The sequence below is a fragment of the Macrobrachium rosenbergii genome, chromosome 2 (assembly GCF_040412425.1).
Source record: "Macrobrachium rosenbergii isolate ZJJX-2024 chromosome 2, ASM4041242v1, whole genome shotgun sequence".
Lineage (NCBI taxonomy): Eukaryota > Metazoa > Arthropoda > Malacostraca > Decapoda > Palaemonidae > Macrobrachium > Macrobrachium rosenbergii.
In genome coordinates, this window is record NC_089742.1 from 55,254,186 (window position 1) to 55,276,136 (window position 21,951).

General features: G+C 39.4%; 1 protein-coding gene across 3 annotated transcripts in view; it reads right to left on the minus strand.

Moving 5' to 3' along the window:
• LOC136847208 (ATPase family AAA domain-containing protein 2-like) overlaps positions 1-21,951 on the minus strand; it is a 92,518-nt gene that overhangs the window by 21,444 nt on the left and 49,123 nt on the right. For all 3 annotated transcript variants that reach the window (XM_067118669.1, XM_067118649.1, XM_067118659.1), the window contains exons 14-19: positions 20,530-20,715; positions 16,557-16,676; positions 15,056-15,225; positions 10,339-10,535; positions 8,029-8,213; positions 3,683-3,761 (exon numbers count right to left, since the gene is read on the minus strand). In XM_067118669.1, the coding sequence (XP_066974770.1) occupies positions 3,683-3,761; positions 8,029-8,213; positions 10,339-10,535; positions 15,056-15,225; positions 16,557-16,676; positions 20,530-20,715 (937 nt within the window). The remainder of the gene's footprint in view (positions 1-3,682; positions 3,762-8,028; positions 8,214-10,338; positions 10,536-15,055; positions 15,226-16,556; positions 16,677-20,529; positions 20,716-21,951) is intronic.

The window sequence follows — 21,951 nt, forward strand, 5'->3', positions numbered from 1 at the left end:
TGTCGTTCATCACCATGGAGTGCCCCATCACTTGATCCTGAAACTCTTGGAGAGCCAAGAAGGCTGCCTTGAGTTCTACGACATTGATGTGGAGGTACTTGTTGTCATAATCCCACAACCCAGAAGCTAGCAACTCTTTCAGGGCTGCAACCCATCCCTCTCTTGATGCATCTAAGAACATAAGCATCTCTGGAGGGGGTGTGCGTAGACACTCCTATTACAAGGTTCCAGTCATCTAGCCACCAGGCTAAGTCCTGTCTCACTTCCCTCAAGACAGGACTTAGCCTGGTTCCAGTTGTCCAGCCGCCAGGCTAAGTCCTGTCTCGAGGGAAGTGTGGGAAGGTATGGGGAGTCCATTACCAGAGACCAAACTCCTTCATTCTCCACTGAAGGGAACAAAGGCGAAGCCACCCATGAGGGACCAGCTTCTCCAAGGATGACAGGTGACCGAGAACAACTTGCCACTGCCAAGCTGTTTGTTCCTGCTGAGACAGGAACAACCACGCTACCTCCCTGAATTTCCTAATATGTGAGTCCGAAGAGAACTCTCTTACTGCTGCCATATTTATCAGCATGCCCAGGTACAAGGAAGTCCCCAGTTAACAGCAGGGATTCCGCTCCCGGCCGAGTGCCGATAACCGAAAGTCATTGATAACCAGAACATCACAGTAATTATGGTAATGAATGGCATTCATGATGCCATATGCGCCAATCGCCACTGATAAACCACTTACTGATGCCAATAAACCGCTTACCGGCACCAAAAACTGCTTTCCAACGCCAATAAACTGCCTACCAAAGCCAATAATGCACCTACTGTGATGAAAATCTGGTTAATGATGTTGTTAGCCATGTCGTAAAGCCGAAACGCGCTAACCAATGCCACTGGCAAGCAGGGACTGCCTATATTATCCTTTGCTTAGGTATGAGGTCGGACTTCTCAAAGTTTACAAGAAGATGTATCCAATTCGAATGGGCCCAAGCTGACACAAGGGTGAACACTCGTGTGAACACCTGGGGAGTGGCTGAGAGCCTGAAACAGAGTGCTCTGAACTGGTACACCATCTCCTGGGAGGTACTTGCATGATGGATGGGTATTGGAAATACGCATCCTTCAGGTCCACCGTAAGAATGAAGTCGGACTCCCTGATGGCCACAAGCATGTCGTTTCCATCTTGAACTGATTCGTTCTCCAGACTCGGTTCACGATGGAAATGACACGCTCATGGCCATCAGGGAGTCCGACTTCATGCTTACGGTGGACCTGAAGGATGCGTATTTCCAATACCCATCCTCATGCAAGTACCTCCCGGGAAATGGTGTACCAGTTCAGAGCACTCTGTTTCAGGCCCTCAGCCACTCCCCAGGTGTTCACACAAGTGTTCACCCTTGTGTCAGCTTGGGCCCATTCGCATGGGATACATCTTGTAAACTTCGAGAAGTCCAACCTCATACCTAAGCAAAGGATAATATAAGCAGTCCCTGCTTGCCCTGTCTCCATCCCACCGCTGCTTTCTCTACGAGACAGAGACGGATGTAAAAGCCCAGAGACCAATCTGTCACGACTTCCATGGCATTGCTTTCACCTCCCCCACAGGGCAAGATCCTTCAATGAGCTGGGAATGTAGGTCTGGGGATGGACCGGATGGCTGGTGAGAGGTGGCAGAGACTCGAAGGGAAGTAAATATCCTTCCTGAAGGACATTCACTACCAAGGTCTCTGCTCCATGTCACTGCCATGTTGCCATATGGCTCAATAGGCATCCCCCCCGCCAATGAGAGAATGTGGGAAGGAATGCCACCCTAGCGTCCTCCTCCTCCTCCTTACCCTTGCCCCCTCTCCCAGTCAGGGAAGACTGAAAGAAGCGCTGTTGTGCACCCCTTCTAGCGGGGCAGAAGAAGACTGAATATTCCTATGAGGGCCCTTCCAGCCTGGGGCTTTCAGAACCATAGAGGAAGTGCCAACCTGACCCAAAGGTCAGGCTGCAGTGGTATGCGAAGACCTGGTAAACAAGATGGTCGTTGTTATCAGCCCTCCATCTGTCCAACACGGCATCCACTTGCTCTCTAGGGAGGAGAGAAGCGGAGCCCAGCAACGGTCCACTCCTCAGGGTCTCTCGATCTTGGATACAGACAGTGTCCATCAATCCAGTCAAAAATTTCCTGGAGTGCTGCCATAGCAGTCAATTTCAGAGCTGCTGACTCCTGCTACGAGAGGGACTCCCTTCACATGGAGCTGGTCCGGCGACAGGCCAGGGGCCTACACGAACCAGGTCCAGGTCAACCTGTTTGGTCAGCAGTGACCTCTCTGGGGGCAGGTAGAAACGCTTCTGACAAGGAAGAGGAGAAGGAAGTATCTTGGATGAGCAGCTAGAACTAAGTGAGTTCTCCCGCCCAGACACAAGAGAACTCACTTGGCCCAATGAAGCTTTGGGTTCCTTATGCAGTCCCGAAGGCTTCGAGAGCACTCAACAGTGTCATGGAAGTCCGTGGGACCCCGTGCAGCAGTAAAGAACTTTCACCAGTCCGTGAACAAGGCTTCCTAGTTCTGATGTCGGTGACACGGGGTTTTGTAGAATCCATGCACCTTTGGTGACGCGGGTGTCCTCGGAGACCCGTGTATGCGTAGTACCCAGGGCACCGGGGTCCATGCAGCCCCGTGCAAAAGTTGGGTGTCCGTGGAGGTCAGCGCACCTGTTGCTCCCATATCACAGGGGTCCAGAGAGCCCCATGCCACAGTGCCTGTGCCTGTAGACATGGGAGAGCAATCAAGAGATCCCAGTGTCTCTTCCATAGAAGGAGGCTGACCATGTGCACAACGAGTGAGGAGTGAGGATCAATCTCAAGGGGGGGGAGAGCAAGCGACTGAAAGGAATACTCCCCGTGCCCAGGCAATGACTCATGGCATGAGGCTTCCTCTCCATAGGCTGTGATGACTCATGGGTTTGCATAAACACAATAGGATATCACAGTAATTAGAAATATCACACAAAGATTGATCAAAACAGAAAACCAGGATCGCAATGAAAACGAGTTGAAGAAAAACCAGCCAGCGGCAGAGGCAAAAGAGATGCATGCTGCTTGTATAGTGGCCAGAAGGTAAGTGGATGCATTGCCAGACAGAGGGGTGGGACTACCCACCCTACTGTCAGTAGTTACCTACCTAATAACCTTGCTAGAACTGAATGGCCGGTTTCCAGCTGTGTTGGAGGTATTTCCATATGTAAAGACTGAGGGTTTGTATTCGTGTAGGAACAACTTATGTTAATTGCACTAAACCAAATAAAAACAAATTAAAAGGAAAATAAAGGAAACATGCAATAAAAAAAGCACAAATGCAATAATTCAGGGAGATCAACTAAATAATGTCCACTCTGTGGAGCTGCACTGCAGAATGAGTGACATCAAACATCCTGCGCATGTCTGGCTATACACAGAGGCCTCTCTATCTTGAATGATACAAGTTGTGGCAGCAAGGAATTCATTGCATAAAAGGCAACATATGATTAATTGAGTTTTGATATGCAAACTTGATTTGTCTAAATTTTGTATACATTCTTAAAGTGTCAAATTTAAGTAATTCAGTATATTTATCATTTAAGAAACTCTTTTCAAAGTTATTAAAACATGAATAACATAGCTCTGCTATGAAAGAGAGAGGGGGAGCAAATATTATACAGTACCTCTAATTTCAGAAGTGTTGCAATGAGGTGTCACAGGCTCTGATGAACAACCAGACTTGTGCTTGTTCTCTGGATTTTCCTGGAAAACCAAATGACACTATGTTAAAACTTATAATTCACCTAAGTTAGCAAATTACGGCATAGAAAGTTTACCTTCTAAAAAAGGAACACCCTTCAATATGATGGTTGTAAGTTCAAATGAGAAATGAATATGCATTGTTTTAAAAATCCATCTCTGTTAAAAAATCTTCAGATGGCAAGATACTTGTGTCCCTATTATATTTAAAAGTTATAAGAACACAGCATACGGGAATGGTGAGGTACTTCTTTCACTTTAAGAAAGATCCAGTGCATATTCTCAATCTTTGAAAGTCCACAAGGCTTACTTTCCTGTACTCCATATACTGTATAAAATTCATACTGAAATATCTGTAATAATTATTATATTGACATCCAATATAACTGACCAGCAATTGAAGTTGTACAGTTGCTTGAAAAACAACTGAAGTGGTGCAATAAATGTTTATTTAGGTTAATGTTTTAACTTTTCTTCCAACCAAGAGTAGGATCTTTAAAGATGAAATGCTGTAGTAAGATGAGTCGTCCCTCATGGCAAGATGTGTGCATTTTATAGTAAATTTCTGAAAAACACATTTGGTACTTAGATCATACTGCTGTTAAGGGGATTACTGTAAAGAGCAGTGCATAATTATCTTCAATTTCTTGGAATTTACGTGATGAACTTAACTACTGAGATTATCTTCAATTTGTTGGAATTTACATGATGAACTTAAGGGGAGCGCACGCTTCGATTTTTGATGAATATTTTTGAAATTTTAAAAAAATGGTTAAATGGCCGTAAGACATGAGCAACACCTTCGTTACCACGTGACCAAAGCATTTTTTCGAAATATTAAAATTAAGGGGGTTTTGGGCCTCCGCCCCCCAGACAGTGACTTAGAGCTGACGTTTGGCTCCCAATGACTACTTTCATTTTTTCCTTTATTTGCCTAATTTATTCATTATTTTGGTTTTTACATCACCTTATCTCCTACGTCTGGCAGCGTATGGCAACAACAATGTGAATGCGTGGTGTAAGAGACAACTCAGACAAAGCGACCGAGTCAGTGGCCCCCAAATGTTGAAAGGTGGAGGTGTGGAACTTTTTTCTCTGAGCATTGTTCTCGCTATTTTCGGTGTTTTTTGCAGTTTTTATACATCTATTAACACTAAATACGATCCATATACTTCTGTGTGTGTACTAGAGTGAAAGTGATACAAAATGCCAAAACGGAGAAGTGCAACTGAGGCCCTTTTAGCAAATTTTGCTAAAAAGAGACAGAGGGTCGACGATTCGAGTAGCAAGAGTGAAGTTGGTGGCATGTTAGCCATGCCATCGTCGCCGCCATTGTTGCCAGATGTTTCCAGCTCTTCCCAACACCATCACCACCACCAGCAACACCATCAAAATCAACAAAATCAACAAGAGGCTCTATTTTGATAGCTGAGAGCCCCGGCCCCATTACTTCGACGTCATCTGCCGCACAAACAGCTGATGTTCTTTCACCTTCGCAAACACGTTCACAGTTGATGAAAGGAATAAAGGACGACGAAAAGGGAATATATGATGACAAGTTTATTATATCTAGATCCCAGTTAGAGAAAATAGTGTCGGGTGTTGGATGCAAGGTAGGAAATTGTAGGGGCAAAGTTCATGTCGATATCTCTGCCAATAGATGGGATACTGATTTATTTATGAAGTGTCAATCGTGTAGGTATACAGTTAGTGCCCCAGCAAAGCGAATTAGCAATGGAAAATCTCAGCACCATCAATTGAGTGAGGTAAATATTGAGGAAATTTATCATTCTTTGATTTCTGGTGTTGGACAAGCTGGGCTTGTGAAAAGGAGTGGATTTATAGGTAAGGACCCTATTTCATCGGGGTCATATGCAAGACATTGCCACTTTTTGTATAATAAAATGAAAACACATAGTGATAAATATCAAAAGAAGGCACATGAGTTCATAAAGAATTATTATATAGAGAAAGGATTAGCTGAGATGGATGAAAATGGTATGATAAACATTGAAGTTTCCTTCGATGGGACTTGGCTTACTCGGGGTCACAAGTCCCATGTAGGTGTTGGTTTTGTGATTGAAGTGTATACGGCAACTATCATAGATGTGATTGTGCTAAGCAATTATTGCAAAGACTGAGAGAAAGAAAATGAAGAAGCACAGATGCAATAAGAATTTTGATGGCCTGGCAGGTGCTATGGAAGCTGAGGGAAGCGAGGCGTTTGTGGTCCCGATCAGAAAATTATGGGTTCTGATGCGTAACATTTGTGGGGGACGGTGATTCAAAGGCATACACAGCTGTGTGTGAATTGAATGAAGGCAGAGGACCATATGATGACCATCAAGTAATAAAATTGGAATGCATAAATCACGTGCATAAACGTATGGGTAATAGGCTTGAGAAAGCAAAGAAAGCTGCAAGTGAACTTTATACTAAAAAATCGGGCAAGATAGTGAAGAAAAGTTTATTGGCTGGGCGAGACAAGCTCACAAAGACCACAATTGAAAAATTTCAATCTTTTTATGGAAAAGCAATAAGAGACAATATCGGCACTGATGTGGAAACAATGAGACGTGCAATAATGGCCTCTTTTTACCATCACACATCATCAGACGATCGGAAGGAACGTCATAACTTGTGCCCCAAAGGGACTTCATCATGGTGTTTTTACCAGCGAGCTATTGCACATGGACGGAGACCACCATCTCATAAAGACCAGAAGATTTTGCTGACTAAAATTCCACCGGAATATTATGAATATGTCAAGGGAGTATTTACGGACCTTTCATCCCCAACCCTTCTCCAGCGATGTTTGAAAGGGTTCACACAAAACCCTAATGAATCCATTCATGGGGCACTTTGGCAGAAGTGCCCAAAAACAAAGTTTTTTGGCCTAAATAGAGTTTATTTTTGTGCACAAATAACAGCAATAGAACATAACTTCGGCTATGAGAAGTTCAATTTACTAACACATCTGTTTGGCACAAGCGAAAGTATAGAAAAAGTTCTAAATATTCGAGAAACAAAAAGGCTTGAAAATCAAACTCCAAAGACAAAAAAGACCAAGCAAGTGAAAAAACGACTGAAAATGAGTCAAGAATATCAGCCTGGTAGTTACTAAACTTTTACTTTCTGTTTCAAACCAGGCAACAATGAGTCAGGTGGTACTTGATGATACCCTCGCCTCGAGCGAATAATACCCATTTTTATAAAAGGGGGGGACCTGGAGCCAGAAAACAAGAAAAAAAAAACACTAAGAACTATTAGAAAGAAGGAAAGGCAGTCTGAACCGAGCGTTAGTGAGTATTAAAGCTCTTAAATTAAGTTTTTTCCACGAGTGCCAAGAAAAAAAACACTTGTTGACTTTTACGGTCGTTTTTCTCAGTTTTCACTTTTTTGCACTTCAAATGCTAACTACTTTTTTATTTTTAGGCCAATTTTAAAGTTAAATATATCATTGGAAAGAAGAAAGAAAGACGAATACTTTGTTGGGGCTAGATTTTTTCTTAGGTTGACGGGGAACCCGTAATAACCAAATTAAACACATTTTGGGGGAAAATCTCCCCCTCGCCCCCATCCAAAATAAAAAGGGAAAAATAGAAAATCTGTTCCCAAACTTTTTTTCCTACTATGATATACTTTCTGTGTATGAAGCCGAATTGCAATAGCTCTAAAAATAAAGGAGGAGTTACATTTTTAATATTTTAATTTTTTTTATTTTTTTAATAAAATTAAAAATATTCATCCAATCACTCTCAAAATTTTTCAGGAACATCACCTTATATATATGCATAACATATTAAAATTTCTTAAAGATCAGAGCATTATTTCTATGTAAGCGTGCGCCCCCCTTAATTACTTACATAATGTGAAAAACAGTTTTCTGAAATTTTATTATTATATGTGAATCCTTTACATTGAGTAAAATCTTTACATTAACTACACACTAATCCTTGTCATTTTAAGATTTTCTTGCTTGCTCTACAAATTAATTTCCAGTTTTGTACATAATCATATAAAATTCTGAGTACTTATAACAGCTAATTACCGACATCTCAAGTACTCCTTGCAATCATTTTTTAAAGCCAAAAAAAACCCATAACATTTAAAACAGAATGGGAAATGAGTGATAGATTTCCCTTGCATACAGGTAAGGCACTTTTCTCAAAACATGGCTTTCAAGTTTCTTATTCATTTAACTTACATTAATTGTATATTTGTTCTTTGTTTCAACTTTATATTTTACGATATAAAATAATCAACTTACCAATGTCTGCTGCGCCATGACATGTAAGAAATTAGGTGCAGCAGGATTCACTCTGTGTGTATAACGTTTTTTTCGGTTGTCCCTTATATCACGACACTTATATTCAAAGTCAGTGTCCATTTCAGCTTTTATGTAGGCATAAGCAGTATCACGAAGGGTGCATGCCCGATGACGGATAATCTTATCTGAGAAAAGAAAATTAATTACCTAAAATATTACCAAATACCTCAACATTAAAACAAACCACATACAGCATAAAAATTCTATTTGAAATACAGATAAAGGTGTTGTGTAGTATATGACTAGCTTAGATTATGTTGTAAAATTCAAGCTTCAAACTCATGAAATTAAAATAAAAATCAATATAGGACACTAAAGTACAATTTGAGGGCATTACATGGGTATTTCAGAGATAAATTTTAAAACTTCATAAAAGTACTTGCTTTCAAAATATAATTTTATTCCCCCCAATTTGCAATGTACAATCACTCAAAAATTTTTTGCAACATACTTCAAGACTTTTCGAACAACAGCTTATAATAATGACATCTGGCACTATTTGGCAACTCAGTTGTGAGCGCCTGACACAACTGACCACTAGTGGTGGGTCAGAGAAATTACCTGCAGTTTCCCTTAAACAGGGCTTTTTCTGATCCTGCTTACTGTTGGCATACTTTACTTAATTAAAAGATGTTACTATAATACTTCAGAGGTCATCGCTGTTCTTATGTTTTAATATTTTCATCTCCAACTGCCATCACTATCGTTGTTTTGTCTCCTTCATATGTGTGAACTTTGTAGACATAGGCCTACTACTGTTACAAGTTGAACTATTAGTCTTATTAACATCAACAAATACGACTTTTGTAATGATTTGTTTGCACATTATTAATAAAATTTTTGAATGACTAATCCTATGTATATTGTGAACTAGTGGAACTTAATATAAAATATACTGAATTAGACTAACAGATTTCACGTCTATTTTTGTAATACATAGAATATAATCGCGAGCACACACACACACACACACACACACACACATATATATATATATATATATATATATATATATATATATAGATATACAATGCCATTATCATGTGTAATTTCTCATTTCTTTCATTGCTACTTAGGCCTATCATTTTGATGCTTCTTATGAAGTTAACTGAATATATAATGCCTATTTTTGTATTTCTTATTATCTAAGTTTCTAAAGAATTAAAATTAGCAAGAAGTTCAACATTAATTTAGTTAATGCTAAATGCCAGCAGTGAAGAAGACTACCATGCTCATCAGTGGAGAAATTCTCCTCCTCATTGCAAAAGATGACTCTTACAGAAATCATCGGCCACTGGATTATATTACAACACAAGTCCTAGCCTCTGTTCTTTGTGTTTCGCTGATGTGAAGTGTTTCTTGGCAGGAGTATGATGAAATAATATCTTGGTCTCATGTAGCCTGTTACAGATGGTGTGAGCAGCAACTTGAAGGGAGAGCGTAATGTTTTCTCTTTTTAGCAACACCGGCTGTAAGGGGAGTTAGGTGGAACTCCTTCAGTGATCATCTGATGATGATCCTTAACAGTAGCGCACCGATGGGGTCGTCCTCCACTTTTTACAATGAATTTATCATATTTCCTCGTTCTCTCTGTTGTTGTATCCCTCTATACGATTGTTTTATTTACGCTAAGCTGCCGAGCAATATCCACAATAGACATTAGTCTTATGCATGCGATAAGATGTTGCCCATCTTATCGGTGCAAGTGACGAGACAGTTTAGTTTAACTTTCTTGCCCGAATGTGGAGTCACACGATAACATACGACGTTATGAGATTTTTTCTTTTTTGTTTTTGTCAACAATAATGGTTGAATTCTTTCTTTCTTTATGTATATATAATTTCATTGATGATTATTCAATATTATTTTATTAGTCAATAAGCTTTTACCTGGATTCAAAATATAGTTTCTTCTTTGACTCTTTTGCCCAATCATCTGAAGTGAAATTTTTCAAAATGTTTCGTCATTTTTCGTAATATGAATTTCTCACTCACCATTCTTTTTTATATTGTTAACCGTATGATTAATAACCAAAGTTGAATAAAAAAATTACATTTCCTTGTAAATATCAAAAGAACAAATTACTGTTAGGTGAACGAAAACTTCTGGAACATGTTGCAAAACATTTTTGAGTGACTGTACATAAAGCAAAAGTTGACAAGGTCAAAAGCACAAAGAAACATGTTAAAAAACTCACTACTTAATATTAGGATATACTTAAAAAAAAAAAAAAAAAAAAAGCAAAATTACCTTCTGGATTTCGATCTGGATTATATTCCAATGCATTATTACAAATGAGGTCAATGTCACTCAAGAATTCTTGAGCACATTCATACTGATGTCGATCAATCTTTGTCATCATGGTTTCTAAGTCCATTGGCTCTTTGATTATTTCACGGTAGTCAGGAACCTCTTCTTCATCAACAGGTTTCGTGAACATGTAAAACCTGGGACATGCAATGACATAATGATAAAGTAAACAACTCTGATAACCTGAAAACTAAACATAGTTATAAAGCAATTTTCCTCTATAAATTTACCCTTTACAGTTTTCCATATATACATATACACACATACACATAATCTTAATACGTTATGCAGAACGAAACATGGAATCCAGTGGGGGCTAATTATAGTTGTAACATTGGTAACATTTTACATTTTAACGAAACTGACAAATTTTTAAGTTAATTTGTATTTTTCATAGCTAAGAAACCTGGGGTCTTAACATTAGGATAAGTCTTCTGGCGCCAGCTGAAAACCGGCATAAAAACAATAAAAAATCATAAATGCAAGGAATCTGCAGAAGGGCAAGACTGAGATGAAGACTTTGCAACTGCCTGTTGGACAAGACGATCATTAGTGTCAGCCCGATGTCTGGCAATTGCAGCTTCCAGTTGTTCTGAGGCAGAAGCTGGGATCCTAGGAGATCTCCATTCCACAAGGAAAGCAAAGATTTTGCTACCTTAGAGAGGGGTGCATCCCTTCTCATCAGTATGAAGTTAGCTCATATTTTAGCATTCAACTGGCCTAGGTATGATATGGTCTTAGCACCAGATTCCAGTAACCTAATGAAAGAAACCTTACCAAGCGAAACTCTTGCTGAATGGGATGAAGAAATCCTAGCTACCACTGAAGACCACAAATCTAGCCACAAGACAGTCTGAAAGGCAGAAGAGGCAGTCGACTCCAAGGTAGATGCTTCCCAAAAGGTTAAGTAGGACCATCAGCCCTAACCCGGTCTAGTGTTAACCCAGGCTTCACACAAATGACATCAGAGTTGAGCTGTCTACTCAACAGAGGTACGTGACTCGCTGAGTACAGTAATACTTCCTATGATGAATCAGAGAAGGGGGAAGAAGCTTAAAAGATCTGTTGGAATAAAGAGAATTATCCCATCCCAAAACCAAAGAATTCACATACTTTAAGATTAAAGTAGCATGCCTGGAACACAGTAACCCAAAAGAAGTTCTTATATCCTTCTTTGGTCCAAGTAAAGCTTCTATGCCCGTAGGAGTCACTGAAGGAGCCTCAGACCTCTCAGCGAGATTGTTGAACTCACGAATGAGATCAATGTCCTCCCTGTAGGAAGCAAGAAACCCTTGACTCTCCCCATCCTCTGCTTCATGCACAGGAGGCTGATGTCCTGAGGTACATGGAAGAGAGGGATCTCAATCACTTGACGGACGTAGGCTATCCTTTGCCAATGACGAGTCACGTCCACGAACGTAGAAATGCCCATGCATCAGCTCTTGGACAAGAAGTCATGTACACGGATGGGCAAAGACGAACAACATACGCGATCCCTTACAGCAGAGAGAGAAACCAAAGCACAAGACCTAGGCAAGTCACGTCCACGGACTCAGAAAGACAAACGACGTACATGGGTCTTCCTAGGTGAACGACACTTGGAATGTTTCAGCCTCTTGGGAGCCGGAGAACCACGGTCACTATAAGATCCACGGACATGGCTAAGAACATGTCCACAGACAACTCACTCAGGAGAAGAAACCCTAATTCTCAAAGGAGAATGTCTTGTAGGCCTCGGAACAACTGGACTTCTAACAGGGGGGGTTCACCACTTTCGACTTCTTAAGCGGAGCCTTATCATCTTTCCACTGAACTTGCACGGATCAGGAGGAGAAGAATGAACGACTGAAGCCGACTTCTGAGGGGTTGCAGAGCAATGAACACCATCCACAGGAACACGGACGCAATTACGTCCATGTATGTGAATCGGAGACATGCCCACAGGAAGACGCTGATGAAACAGTCCTGGGGTTCTTCGACGGTGAACCGATGAAGTCTTTAATCCTCCAACATCTAATTTGAACACAGGTAGGGAGAGACGAAGACGGCGAAGAAGGAGGAAGTCTACGCCTTTTTTTGAGTGAAGGACTGCCATACCTCTCTCAAAAGACAGAGTCCAGTCTGTCCACCACAGTCTGACCAAATGCCTCCAAAGGATTGTCAACTGCAGCAGATAACGTAACAGCAGCAGTCGTGACATCACGGGAGCAGTTGGAGGAAATGACGTCATGGATACTGTCGTCAAGGGGAGAGATGACGCAGGGAGAGACGTCACAGGAGCAGGAGTCCAACCCCGGGCTGATGGAATTGCTGCAGGTAAAGATGACCCAGGATGATGCGTAGTTAGTAATGAAGACGTCCTGCTAGGTGGCATCACACAAGAACCAAAGAAGTGGAGGCCAGGAGGGGGGGGCGGACTTCCAGGGGAGCCGACACTGTTAAGCGTGAAGACGAAATGCGACAACAGGCCATCCAGAGAGGGCACCCCAGATAGGCATAAGGAGGTCCAAATAGACGACATCTTTTGCTCATCAGAATCTGAAACGAAGGAACTAGATGGTGCTGCCTCCTCTCTCCCTGAAGGGGAAATACCCCCTCCCTAAAGAGACAGGGCAGCACGATACATAAAATCACCTTGACCAATTCCCAGTGCTTCCAAAGAAGCAATGGAAGAAAAAGGAGAAAAGGCATCAGTGGATGACAAAGCAGATGGAATAGGCCTGGAAGAAGAGGGAGCAGGAAGCATCCACTTTTGTGTTCCCTCTTCTTGTAGAACTTCTTCCACTGCACAACAAGGCCAGGAACAACATTCTGGGCACGGACTGGTGACATTACAAAAACCAGGACAGCACCCACTGCAACAAGAATGGGGGTCTATCTCTGAAGAAGCCAGGAAGCAAGAACATGGGAACCCTTGCACACCAGGACACGTGTTGGCGCTCACTGGGCTTCTTGGATTGATTAGCAGAAAGCATGATAACACCACAAAACACACAGACACCCAAAGACACAACACAAGCAGTAGGAAGGTATCACAAGCTTAGGACAAAAACTGGCTTGGGGAAAGGAGAGCAAAAGCGAACGTCCGCTCTCCAATGTGGCTGAAGAAAAACTGAATGCATCATGAGGTTCCAGCCGAGTCTCTGACCCACTTCCACCTCATCTGCGTATCAGATGCCAGATGCCATGGATTCCTTGCATATATGATTTTTTAGTTCTTTAAACCAGTTTCCACCTGGCATCAGAAGATTTATCTAATGTTAAGACCAAAGGTTAGTTCCAAGTATGAACAATGAAAAGTTTATTAAATTAATCAGTACTTTTCATAACTAACAAACCTGAGGTTTTAACATAGGATAAACTTCTAGTGCCAGCTGGAATCCGGTAAAATCAATAAAATTGCATATGCAAGGGACTAGTGGCATCTGTCCTTAGTCACGAGTCATGTGGGACCACCCACACCCAAGGAGTACTCCGTGACTTCGTCAGTTTTTCTTCCAACCCAGGTTAAGCTGTCAGAGGGGTGGCTGAGGTGGGCCTTTAATGTTAAGACATCACGTGTGTTAGTTATGAAAGATACCAGGACTATGTTATTTGACATCTATTCTATTTATCCAAGTCTTGTAAGTAATAAAATACTAATATGGACCCTCATAAATTAGGGTCACTTTTAGATACTGATATTGGTATTAATAATACGATTCAAAGCAAAAACTATGGTAAGAGAATACAATTTAGTTTTAACACGCGATGACATCCTGCATTTTCGTCTGATATAACTTTGGATTGTTAATTTCACAATTATGAATTGAATATATATATAATTTAGGCCAAAGGCCAAGCACTGGGACCAATGAGGTCACTCAGTGCTGAAACAGAAACTGACAGTAAAAGTTTGAAAGGTGTGACAGGAGGAAAACCTCACAGTTGCACTATGAATCAACTATTAGGAGAGGGTGGAAAGTAAGGTGGAAGAAAGAGAACACTAAAGGAGGTACAGTAAAATGAACAAAAGGGGTTGCAGCTAGGGGCCAAAGGCACGTTGTCCATTTGCTAATGTTCATATGGAAGAAAAACCAATCTTTTGTTAGTAAACTGCTCCATAATGGCTTTCCCACCTTGCTTTTACAAAAGCCATCTCTATTATTACATATAAATCTAACAAAAAATTAAGATCTCAATTTGCGATTAGGATTTGCATACACAAATATATAAAACTTTGCAAATATTAATTTATCAAAGCCTGTAGTCTCTACCTTTCAAAACTTTACCATGGTTGTATGAAGGCTCTATAATATTTAAGTTGTGGCAGAGTAAGATATCTAATTATAATGTATGCAGCTTTTATTCCTGTGTTTTCTATCTTGCATTATATGAACAATGTGTAATTCTATATAATAATAGTTTTCCCATAACAGCTATTACCATGGAATACCATTCACTGTATTTTGCCTTCTTTGGTTATAAAAGCACCCAAGATAACAAAAGGGCAATAAGAAATTTCTTAAAAGTCCAGAGGCTAAGTAAAAATACTACTAACATTCTAGAATATGTGCTATCAAACATATTTATTTGTTCAAAAACATACCCAGATACTTTAGTCATACCACAAAGCCTACAAACAAGCGATATATTATGTATAAATTATACAACTTACGTCCTATTTTTAGCCAGCTTTGCACATATCTCTCGAAGAAAAATACGTAATTCCCTGAGTGTAGCTTCTTCGAGTTCTTCAAGTCTCTTCATCTCTTTGGAATTGAAATGATGCTGTGGAGGTGGTGGTGCGAAAGGCAAAGCCTCCAACGGCTTCCTGATAGTTCGGACCTGCAACACCATTATAAAGTTTTAAAACAATATTCAACAAACAAGGAATCTAGAAATGATTAACATTATATCTACTGTACTGTACAATACATTCTATCAAACTATTCCATGAAAAATAAAAAATTAAAAACATATGACACAGATGACTGAATACTGCTATGCCAAAAACCTTATTTATGACTAATGGCCAGACACTGCATAGGATGTAGCGAGTTAACTTAGGCACAAACAAAATAACCAGGAGGGCTTGATTAAATTAAAAAGAGGAGTGTAAAGCTAGCAAAAGTAATCTGTTTGGATATGAGAATGGACCTTTGGACACTCCTGAAGAATTCCTGCATCATAACCTTACTTTTGTACATAATTTTGATCTGATTCCAAAATCTTATTCAGACTGCCCATTGTTTGAGTTGCTATTTTAGACTTTCACAGAAAACTTTAAAGAAAACTAGTACTTTGATTGGAAATAACTTCCTAAATATCTAAAGCTTTCAACCTTATTAATCCTGTCACCATATAGTGATATCGTATCCCTTTGTGAATACACTGTCCCCATTACTTGTTTTTCTTAGCGTTGCGATGCATTCCATTAAGCTAGCTTCATGAAGCTTGTGCCACATTACATATTAAAACTACATCACCTGCACATTCCGAGGAGGCCAAGCTTCCACTGTTACTCTAAACTTCACTTGCATCCTCAACCATTTTTTTTTATAATACCCATGAGAAGGGCAAACAACAAAGCTGACATGACATTTCCCTATAGCACTCTATATTAACTAAACTTTGGCAAGACTCTGTCAACATCAACTCGACATCTACCGCATTCATGGATAATTTCAATATGCTTCACAAATCTAATGGGCATGCATTAATAATGGTCAGTGGATTCTGTAAAATACCTTCTTGTAATCGATAAAACCCATCACAAAGGAATTTTTATATTCTCCATACTCTGCTGAAAACTGACAACACAAATATTTGACGTTTCTTTCACATTCTAGAGGTACACTTCGTAAATATTTTTGTTACAGCTGACGTTATTCAAAGGATATGTGTATTTGTAAGCCCCAAAATTTTACTAACCATTAGAACATATGTGTATGCACAGAAAATTTTACTGATCGTCAGGACAGTATCCTAGTCACCAGTTTTGGATTACTACATTTCTCAAATCATAAAATTTCATCCAATGTCCGAAAAAAAACATGAACAACCTAGGACTACTTGTAAACTAACAATATTTTACCTAATTTTGCATACTTTTTCTCAGTTGAAGCATTATATTATAACTTACAATAGGAATATAGGGTAAACGTCAAAATAAATACCTTTGGTTTCTGAAGAGTATTTACATAAAACAATGGCTTAAAGAATTGACGTCTCTCATCTTCAGTAGGATTTGACATTGCCAAAACTTCTTCATGATAAACACTAAACAACATCTGAACCTAAAATCCAGGAAAAATATAATTGTAACATTTTCTGTACACAATACTTCCTTCTTAGCTGTTCATCTGATGACTTCATAAAATTAATTCCAAAGGGTACAATTCATGACAAAATCTTTTAAAAACAAAACTGACAAACTTTTAATTAATTCGTACTTTTCATAACTAACAACCCTGTACAAATCCATTAACCACAATTAGCCTGATTCTGTGCAAAACACACCCAGCTGAACTGGCTTGAGTTGAAAAAGCCAGGTCACAGCATGCTTGCCCAGCTGGCAGTCCAACATCAACCTGCAACATCTTATTCTTGTTGCCAACCACAATCTCGAAGATTGATGGGAAGGGAGGAAGGGTATTGAGGATTATTAACGGATTCATGATATTTTGGCCAATCAGCATTAATGACAATGAAAAAGAGTGAATTAGAAAGTGAGAAAAAGGCAATAAAGCATAAGACCTATAGGTCAAACTGGGAGAAAAACCCACAGTTGTTTGAAGCAGAAGAGCCTCTAAACACTACAGAAAACCCAGAGGAAAGTAGTCTAAATCCCATAAAAAATAGGGCAGCCAACAATCTTGGAAATTCAGCTGGCACCCTGAAGTAATGAACGCAATGGAAGACATACCCCTGGACAGTACATGCTTCAAGTGCCTGTGGAGCTCGAACCCTGAGGGTATTATTGATGTTGGTGAAATCTTCAACTACAAGCAACCAAGAAACTTTAGAAGCCAACACAAATGAGAGGTCTTGAGTATGATTCTAGTCACTTAAGAGAAAGTACACATGAAAACGAAAAGGCATTACAGACTCAGACCATTGGAGCAAAGAGCTGAGAGCCCTATTTAGCCAAGAACTGAGGCAAACTTAAATCTTCACTGAACACCAACAGCTGCTTGAGAGACTGGTTGGAAGAAGTAAGAAGTCCACAGAAGTGTTTAGAAGGGGTGAGTGCAAACAGGAACAAAGCCTAGAAGCTGGTATCCAACAGTCACCCAAAGAGTAAGGATGAGTGGGCAACTGTCTGGGCAACTTAGAGGCTAATGAAAGGGCTTGGAACTGTAGTTGTCAAAGGGGGAACAATCAGGAAAAGTTCTGTTGCTGGCCAGAGCCCATTCCCTTGGAGGAAGCCTACAGACGGCATGGCCAAATCCCAATAAGAGAAAATTACAAAAGCCAACCTGACAGGCCTCAGAGAAGTCGGTATTATGGAATCCGAAGACCAGGGCAACAAGAACCCAATGCAGCACATCAACCATGAATCTCTTGGGAAGTATGGAGAGGCTGAAGGGAGAAAACCTGCCATTCAAGCAGCAGCTGCTACCACAACCAAAGTTTGCCACACTCCCTGAAGTTACCATAAAAAAATTCCCTTCCCTAGCTCAATGGGACATAGATGATGAAATCTATCATGCCCTAAGTGGGGCTTGAAGTTTGGACCACCAAATGTTGTAGTCTAAGCATAACCAACTGAACTATGAAAACCCTAACACATAAAACAAAAGAATCTGCACAAAGAATATTAACTGAAAATATAAGCTTACAATTCAATATGCATAAAGCCCAAGCATATAGTTCTGTATACATAATTAGGATAGCATTCTTCACCAAAGGCTAGCACAAGTGGGGATCATTAATAACAGGATAACAAAACACTGATTCACAGTCCAAGAAATTACATTATAATAGCAATAATTATAAAATGGAGCAAAGGCATACATTACCAGGAACAGAGAAAAAATAAAATTCTTCCCTGAAAACTAATACAAACAGGAGGAAGAAAATACAAATACAGGTTGACCATCACTAATCTGGCATCACTGGGACCTGGAGGGTGCCGGATTAGCCATTTTGCCGGATTAGCCATTTATTAGGCTAGAATACACGAAACCCAGTAGCTAAGCACACCACCTTAGAATTAAAATATCCCATAAATCAGTACAAGTTGGATAATAAAGAAAAGACAATTATCAGATATGGGTAGTGCTCGAGTTACGATAATTCGACTTACGATATTTCGAGTTCACGATTACGATGGGGTTAGGATTGGGTACGAAAATATTTAGGAAATATTTTTAAAATTCGCGCAGGTGCAGGCAGCAGGTACAATCAGGCAGCGAGAGAGACCAACTTACAATAGAAAAACTTCTTTTCCTCCATCTCTTTATTCCATCTGCTAGTTAAAAAAGTAATAGAGAATGATAAAAGTATTGTTAGTAACGTTATACTCTTGCAAAAATGCGTACAGCCATAAACAACCGAACGGGAAACTCTTGTTTTGCTAATAATCGTATCAGATAACAACTGTTTTGCTTATATTTCAACCATCGTACGGTAATACAAAATTACCGTAGTTGTTACAAATGACGTTAAGTACTGTACAATACGACTGATATAATTTGTACACTATACCCTTATTTGCTTTGGAGAAAAGATCGGCAGAGAAATATACTGCTATAGTAACTTAAAGCTGTAAGTTGTAGCTGAAGCTGAGAAAACAATGTTCAAGCTGCTAATGACTATAAATTATCGTGCATTGGCAACATGGATGAAACTTGACCGTAAATAAAACTGGAGAGAATGTATTTTAATAAAACTACTGGGCATGAAAGAATACAATTACTACTGTTTTCACGCAGATAAAAGATAAATACGTGAAGCTCGTATTATGATATAGCGAACGGAATCTTGATTTTTTTTTTTACACAAAACAAACATGCCCCCAAAACGGCCAGCCGTGATTCCCGCGAGTGTCATATATTAACAAAAATAGCTATATTAATTTCACAACGAAACATTTAAGTTATATTTCAACTTAAAACACTTCGTATAACGAAAAATATCTGTGTCCCCAAAAAATAAAGTATCCATATTCATTTACGCTAACTAGAAGCAAGAAAAGCGCTTTGAACTTAGTTAAATGCGACGAAATAAACAGCGCGATACCGATTCCCAAAACAAAACATTGATCGCAATTTATAATACAATTGGAAACAATTTAGTAAAGCATAACTTTTTAAAAGATCCATGAAAGGGATGCACATTTGTTATGTTGATGTTTGTATAATACTGTTAATATGTGAATAGAGTTCAGTATAATGTAGGCTGGCTAGGCTACCAGTTTGTTGATGCAGCACACTGCGCCACCAAATCGAAGCGGCCGGCGAGCGAGTTAGCGCAGCGACCCGGGAATTTTGAAAATTAGTGCGGAAACATTGGAAATTACTCTAGCCGAAATTTGTGCCGGATTACTGATTGTTCCGGACTACTGATTGCCGGAATAGTGATGGTCAACCTGTAACAATGACTAAAAATTCATAAAGCTCAATTCAAAATATTAAAATAGCAATATCAAAAGAGGTATGGAGACAACTATTACTATGAAAACAACAAAAAATTAAGTTAAAACATGAATGTAAAATTTTAAGTGAATACAGTAAAGAGTACTCCCTGAAGAACTGTACTTATTACTAATGTTGGAATAATGAACTAAAACTGTATACTAAGAAAACTATATAAAAAAAAGCACGAAGTCTGGGAAAGAACTGTGTAAACCTGGGATGCACCATAAACATCCAATGTAATCATAATAAGAGTGAAGGTGGCCAGCAGGCTGGGAATGTACAGTAGAACAACTCTTTTTTCAACTCTTCAAACCAGTGCAGCAGGGTAGTTTACCATGGAATTGGGTTATTACCATTATTGGGGTTATTTAACATGGAATTAAGTTAACTGTGATCAACTGGATTTTGAATAACAAATTAAAGTAGAAAAAATATTACAGCACGGGGGAAACAGGTTGTTACAATAAACTTTTTGTGTTAAACCAAAAGAAATGTTCAATAAACTTACATCACCATCCAATTCATCATAGGGCACATCTGAGGTAGCTAAGAGTAAAAGTGGAGATGTAGGATCCAAGTCATCTAGCAGTGATGCAAATGTTGCACGTAAGGTATCTGAGGTAGTTCCCCACCACTGATCTATGTGAGGTACATAAACAATACTTGGAAAACTGCGACGAGCCTCATGGAACACCTGCAGTTAAAGATGAATATCATTAAAATTGGTATCTATTAGTTCAATAAAAAAAATGCCTGCATCATTATCAATATGAATAAGCTTATTCATATACGTGATAAACTATGTTGGGTTGTCTAGGTCTCACTACATTACCAGCAACTACTACCACTTCCTTGGCATATCTCTCTTGACTATTATATTTGGTTAAATTACTGAAAACAGTTGTCTTTTCATCATATCTTCTAATATGTTACTTGTTACATACAAGACCACTATTACGTATCAGCCTTATTTCATATAAAAATGACCCAGTCACACAATCTTGAAAGAGTCTGAAGGGAGAAAGTCACTCAGTGAATGCTTCAGAAACTCATCTGCTTTGCCCTCCCTCCTAAAGTGCAATTCAGGCCAATTATGACTAATTGGATGGTATAACAAATAATGACTTTACATTAAATCCTGTTTTTATACATGCCATTCATGATCTTCAGTGCCCTTCTCCCTTTCTTCGCTCTTCCAGATGAAGTGTGGCCCAGAGTAATGAGAAGTGTTCCCAATGCAATGTGATTTTGTCAGTTTCACTCAGAAAAATACCAATTACAAAAATGTGTTTGCATATACAGGTAGTCTCAAGTTTAATTATAAACATTTCATACTTACTGGCTGTCATTTCCTCCATAGAAGGGCATAAATTAAGTGTACATTTTTTGAAGCATCCCTCTACCCAAAACTGTAATGCTTTATTCCAATTACTTTTCACCAGATTCTTTTTCATCTCTTAATACTTGACATTCAAACTTCTATTAACCTGACTGTTGTCCAATTTCCAACCTTCTCTCAAGAACAAATCCTCCATATGAGGCTTACAGAGTCCAAAGACATGACTTAGTTGTCTCATTAAAACAATTTAAAGTACTAGTAATCTCTAAGGAATGGATGAAGAGTATGACAAAAATATGCTGTATTTGGGGAAAAAGGACTGGTCTGGACTGGACAGTAAGCCATTCAGGACTTACAAAAACCTATAGTACTGCCTATAGTGTGCAATACAAGGTACACTGTAAACAGTGTCCTTAACCCTTAAACGCCTGTTGGACGTAGCAAACGTCGACTAAAATTGTCTGTTGAATGCCGAGTGGACGTAGCAAGCGTAGACTACAAAAAATTTCAACCTTCGGTCAACTTTGACTCGACCGAAATGGTCGAAAAACGCAATTGTAAGCTAAAACTCTTACATTCTAGTAATATTCA